At 50.1% G+C, this 6,000-nt stretch overlaps 1 protein-coding gene across 5 annotated transcripts in view; it reads right to left on the bottom strand.

The window, feature by feature from the left end:
• The window catches only part of LRP4 (LDL receptor related protein 4), a 120,010-nt gene that overhangs the window by 27,322 nt on the left and 86,688 nt on the right, over positions 1 to 6,000 (bottom strand). For all 5 annotated transcript variants that reach the window (XM_075065298.1, XM_075065299.1, XM_075065297.1 and 2 more), the window contains 7 exons: positions 4,589 to 4,714; positions 3,986 to 4,120; positions 3,668 to 3,793; positions 2,461 to 2,691; positions 2,062 to 2,218; positions 1,105 to 1,322; positions 535 to 711 (listed from right to left, as the gene is read on the bottom strand). In XM_075065298.1, coding sequence (XP_074921399.1) covers positions 535 to 711; positions 1,105 to 1,322; positions 2,062 to 2,218; positions 2,461 to 2,691; positions 3,668 to 3,793; positions 3,986 to 4,120; positions 4,589 to 4,714 — 1,170 coding nt within the window. The remainder of the gene's footprint in view (positions 1 to 534; positions 712 to 1,104; positions 1,323 to 2,061; positions 2,219 to 2,460; positions 2,692 to 3,667; positions 3,794 to 3,985; positions 4,121 to 4,588; positions 4,715 to 6,000) is intronic.

A 6,000-nucleotide genomic window follows, 5' to 3' on the forward strand; every position in this document is an offset into this window, starting at 1 on the left:
TCAGAGCTGCGCCGTGGCCAGGAGTGGAATTGCTGTCAGGAGCCAGTGGCTGGGGGTGGGGCCAGAGTGGAACTGGGAGCAGGGTGGGGTTGGGTAGCGCTCCCTCCCTGCCCCCTGTGGGGGCTGGCCCAGGCTCCACTGCACCCCCCTGAACATTCCACCACATTCCCCTGGGGGGGCACACCCCACAGTTTGGGGACCACTGCCCTAAACATTCACAATCAGAAAGCAACTGTTCCCCTATGCCAGTGGGGGGGAGGGGGAAGGAGGAAGAGGCTGTGGTACACCCATCCAACAATTGGAGAAAGAGCCTTGAAATAACATCAAACCAAAAGTTGCTGGATGGAGAAATTAGTGCTGGACTCTGGTACCAGAGGTAAGCTTGGGGTCACACATGGGCCTCACGGGGGAAGATAGTGAGTAGTGGATAGAACAGTATCTCTGAGTCCCAGGCCTGGACTCTCCCTGCCATAGAGGCTGGGCAATGACAGGTCCCCAGCCAGCTGGCTTTCTCCCTGCCCCCTCTGCAGTTACCTGCTGGCTGGCGCTGAGGGTGCAGTGTGTGTATGTCCATGGGGAAGTGGAGCTTGTTGCGGATGATCTCCTGGTTCTTGCCGGTGAATTTGTTGGCACTATTGATACTCTTGGTGTGCCAGTCCGTCCAGTACAGGCTATCCTCAAACACTGTGATAGCAAAAGGGTGTGGGAGGCCTGCAGCAAGAGTCCAGCACAGACATACAGGTTAATTCAGATCCCAGGAAAGCCAGACTAGCAGAAAAGCAGAGGAAAGCCCCTGAGCCTGTCCCTCTGGGGCACTCCTGCACACCCAGGGGTCTCTGACCCTGACAGACTCAGCAGAGTCAAATCCAGTGTTCACCAAAAAGAACTTGGCTTCTCTTCACGGGCAGGAGGAGAGGGGTAGAGCCTGTCCCCAAGGGATGGGAGGAGTATGGCAGACTCACTCTATGGTGGTGTTTGGGGAGTTGGGGGGAATGGAAAGTAAATGTAGCAGCTCTCAGACAGGTTGCTCCAAAGCTCACTCTGTACTGCTATATCTTTCCTGATGCAGCATAGCTCTCGTCACAGCTGAAGCCTAGTTCTTACCTTGGCTGATAACAGCCTTCCTGTTCTGCCCATCCAAGTCAGCCCTCTCAATGACATGGTGCTTGGCATCCACCCAGTACATCCGGTGCCCAGCATAGTCAATGGTCAGCCCATTGGGCCAGAAAAGGTGTGTATCAGCAATGATGCGTCGATTGGAGCCATCCATGCTGGAGTATTCAATGCGAGGTGTGTTGCCCCAATCTGTCCAGTAGATGGTGCTAGAGGAGGGAAGGAGAGGCCTGAAGGCTAGGAAACTGAGTCCCTAAGAATGGCAACAGGCATCACTTCACAGCAAGGGAGAGAACAAGCTGGCCCTGTAACCTCAAGCCATGGGACTGGGTATCAGTCACAGGGGAAGCGAGAACAGCCCCAACCTGCCATGCAACACTTTTTGGATTCAATTTGCAGTGACTCAAGGGAAGGGCAAGTATTTCCCTGGATGCATCCTGGCCTGGAGCCCCCTGCTTTGTAAGGCCCTCTAATCCTGTGATCAAAGGCAATACTGTGTGCACAGAGGAGGCCCTAGGCCAGGAAACAAGGAGAAATCTAGATCAAGGATAGAGCTCTCACTGCTCAGTCTCATGTATCTGGAACAATACTTAATTTGTAAAGAAAGAGGTGCTGGGGCTCAACCAATTAGGTGCCAAGCTCTAGGGTGACCAGACAAGTAGTGTGAAAAATCGGGCGGGGGAGGGGGGGAGGGAGAGGGGGAAATAGGAGTCTATATAAGAAAAAGACCCAAAAATCAGGACTGTCCCTATAAAATCGGGACATCTGGTCACCCTACAGGGCTCAAGCAATCTTTTTACTCTCATAACTGACGCAACAAGCCCAGAGATGCCAGGGCTATGAACTTCCAAGCCTACAGGTGTCGGGGTCAGCCCTGGCACAAATTAAGCACTGATTTGGACCGTTCCCCCAATATAGGAGTTAGTAGAGCCCCATGCCCCCACTCACCCCTCCATGGGGTGGAGCGCAATTGCTCGTGGTTTCTCCAGGTTCTCCCACAGAAGCACCTTTCTGTGTGTGCCATCCAGATTCGCCACTTCAATCCGAGACGTCCCAGAGTCTGTCCAGTACAGCTTGTCATGGATCCAGTCGATAGCAAGTCCACCTAGCCAAGGGAAAGAATTAATCACAGACCAAAACCAAGGAGGGCAGATTATGCTGCTAGAAACAATTCTTCTTCTCCTTCAATCCCTCTAGAGGCCCAGCCTCTAAACCTCTAAGAGGAGAGTACCCTCCACCATCCCCATCCAAAGGGGAGACATCTCAGCTGTCTCTCTCTTCCTCCACTCCTACATTGTGTGGTCTAGTCAGCTTCCCATGATTTTGTCCTGATTGCTGGCCACACACCTGGACTCTCCAGCCCTGTGGACACCACCTCCTCTACGTTGCTGCCATTGAGGTTGGCCCTCATGATGCGGTCCAGTGTGACATCAGACCAGAACACTAGCTCCTTGCTGTGGTGGAAATCAAGGGCAATGGCATTCTCCAGATTGTTCAGGAGCAAGGTGTACTCTGAGCGGTGAGGCAGCACCTGCCGGATGTCAATCCGATTGGCAAAGAGCAGCACTGGCTCTGGACCTGAGGGACACACAGAAGAGAGCATGAAGGGAACCTGACGTGGGTCACCCCCTGAGCCCAATGTTATCCCTTCCTTACATTGGTACCAGAGAGCCAACTGATGGGTGTAAAGGACTGGGAAGAAGAGACAAGGTGAGAGTGTTCACACTAATGACACTGGGATGGACAGCTTGGAAGCACTTTGCAAATGCTCACCAAGAGCTGATCAACCCCATCCCCTGCCTGAGCATCTCACATCAGCCCCATCAGCCATTCCCCCAGAAACAAGCACCCATCACAAGCATATGGTGTATTCCACCCTCCCCCTCTACCACACAACTTACAGTCTGAAAGGACAGGTGAGAAACAGTTACAGTCAGTCCGAAACAGCCAGAGCAAGCTTAGGAGAGAGGTGCTGTCTTTTTTTTTTTGCTTCTTTTTTTGGTTTTGTCTTGTAAGCAGGTGTACAACAGCACTTGCTGAGCTATGCTACATTAGGGGAGCTAAGGAACCAAGCTAAGGTGAAAACAACGTGTGTCTTTAAAAGCACACGGTGTCCACACTCAGAGAATGAAATATGCAAACATAAAGCAGAGTCTTGCCAATACAGAATCAGTGATCATGAGTCTGTTTCTATTTCTGGTTACAAAGCACAGTCCAAACCCATAGAGGAGCGACTGTGCAACCAGAATGACAGGGAAATTCCTTCTGCTGCAGGGTCTGGGACACAAGGGAGCCAGAAGGAGAGGAGCTGGGCTTGACCCTAGTGGAGGCAGAGTGGTGGCACTACACAGCTACCAACCACTGGGCAGTAAACCCGGAGGGTGAATCTCTCTCCTAGGCAGATCATACCATCTCTGACACAGACTTGAGAGCCCCACCTCTTACATATTGGTAGGACTTATCCACCTAGCCAGGTTAACAAGGTATTACTGAACTGAGTTACCAGAGTGTGCACATGCAGGCACACACACTAGAGCCGACAGTTCCTTCTTACCCAGAGCTTTGCAGCTGCGCTTGTCCGGGCGAAGCTCATAGCCTTGCTCACACCAGCACTGGAAGCCACCCTCACTGTTGGTGCAGCCCTGGCTGCAGTAACCCTCCTCAGCACATTCATTCACATCTACAAAAGGGCAAGGGAACAAAGTTTCAATTAGCTCACCAAGATCCCACCCCTACCAGAAGCTGTCCACATCTCCCTGCTGCTCTGTCTCTATCCCCGTGTTCCAACTTCCACCCCTGTCATAGACCTCCAGCTGCAAGAACCTTATTGCTGCAGTGAGGAGAGATGGAATGACTGACCCTGCCTGCTCACCTTGACATGATCGGCCGTCCTCCAACAGCCTGTAACCTGTGTGGCAGGTGCACTGCACCATCCCTCGCACCATATGGCACTTCTGGGCACAGCCCCCATTGTTGAGATTGCAGTTCTCCTCACCTGTCCGTGGACCTGTAGGGGCAGCAACATGTAAAGAGGGCAGAGATGAGACAAGGCAGCTGCTATTATGCTCAGCTGTTAGACGGCAGCAGGCTTGTGGAAGAGGCTAACCCTGAAGGGAGGAGACATGCCCTGCAGAAGGCTGCATCCCCTTAGGTGGTAACAACATTCCACTTAGACAAAGGGTAACAACTCCTCCCAAGATCTGTGCATTGGCAGTTGGAGCAGGAACCTTTGGGATTCAGTCTCTGAAAAAACATTCAGCTGTTTGACAGCACAGGATTGATCTTCCTATTTTTCCCCCCACTAAGCCTGCACATCAATCACCCCAGTGACCAGTGCTGGGGTCTCTTCCTCATAACTCCTATTAAGACCACTAGGGTCACTTTCCCTAGGCACATGGCTCTCATCATCATCACGGGGGTTGACCCCCCACCTTACCCAGCTCAACCATGAGGCACTGGGAATAGGGAGACTTACGGCAGTTTTGGTGGGGACTCTCGTCGCTGCCATCTCCACAGTCGTTCACACCATTGCACAGCTTCCTCTGGCCAATACAGCGCCCGTTCCCACAAAGGAACTGGTCAGGGGCACACTGGGGACTCCCTGTGCGGGCAGAAGGGAAGTCACATACCCAGAACTAGGATTCAAACAAGAACAGTTCAGCAGAGGTTTGCTGCACAGGACAGCAAGTCCCAGGGCAGAAAGAAGAAAGGAGGAGTGCTTGGCTGTGCTAGGTTACCGCATCTCCATCACATTCATTACAGTCTTCTCTTTTGGAATTAGAGTGAACCTATTGTTTTATGTTTCTGTGGCTCCTGGGAAAGCAGCTTAGGTTCACTTTACACTCCCCACTACTGCCTCCTCCCTTGTGTTGCTTCAGAGGACTTCGGATTCCCCTCCAGACTGTGTCAAGTATTACTCTATGAAGAAATCCAGATATTTTAAATATATTTTTTATTTCTCTCAGATTAAGTGCAAAATCATGGTTTAATTCCTGTTGGTGCCAGATTCCACAAGCATCCTGGGCCCCTTCTCAACATGTGTCCGAGGAGCTAGCCTGCACGTTTCCTCCCACTTTAGTCATGTGAGATGTCACCCTAATACAATCTTATGTTTGTCAAAAACAGAATTCTACTCTGTTCTAGATGGAAAGCTCCTGGATGGATTTGGACTAAGGTTTACACAAAGCCTTGAAAAGTCATCTGTGGAAAGAGGATTTCACAAGAGCCACGCACTTCAGTTTCTGCTGATGGCAGGGAGACATTGTGCAGTTTTATCTAGGATCTTCCTTTCTCCTTTTATTTGTTTCTGAAATTAATTTTTACTGTAAAAGATCACTATATAAAATGGGATCATCTTAATCATCAGAGTCAGATCTGATGATCCGAGTTACTAAAATAGGTTGTGACTGCTGTTTACTCCTGTTAGCCTTGCAGAATCAACCCAGCTCAGAGGGAGGGAGCTGGAACCAATTCCTTCTTGTAAATCATCAGCATAATTGGTTATGGTAACACCTGTGAAAAACCATGAAAGACAATGGGGCTCTACAGATGTACTCATGAAATAATTTGGCCTCCAGAACCTTTATTACAAGGGATGTGTGAGAAAGAAAGAAAAAAAAAAAAAAAAAAAAAATCAAGAGACTGGTGATGGGCACCAATACAAGATCCAGATAGAGACACAAACCTGGAATCCAACAACATATTTACAGGGTTGCTTTTCAGAGCAGAGCCAGTTAAATGAGCATTTTGACATCTGAAGCTTGTTCATTATAACTACAGAAAGATGCCATATTATTTCTGGATTTGTGATTTCAAATAGCTGACTAGACAGACTAAAGCAACACCAACTGATCAGCTTTGTCGCACTGGCAATTACGTGTCTGGAAG

This window comes from Chelonoidis abingdonii, chromosome 4 (genome assembly GCF_003597395.2).
Source record: "Chelonoidis abingdonii isolate Lonesome George chromosome 4, CheloAbing_2.0, whole genome shotgun sequence".
NCBI lineage: Eukaryota > Metazoa > Chordata > Testudines > Testudinidae > Chelonoidis > Chelonoidis abingdonii.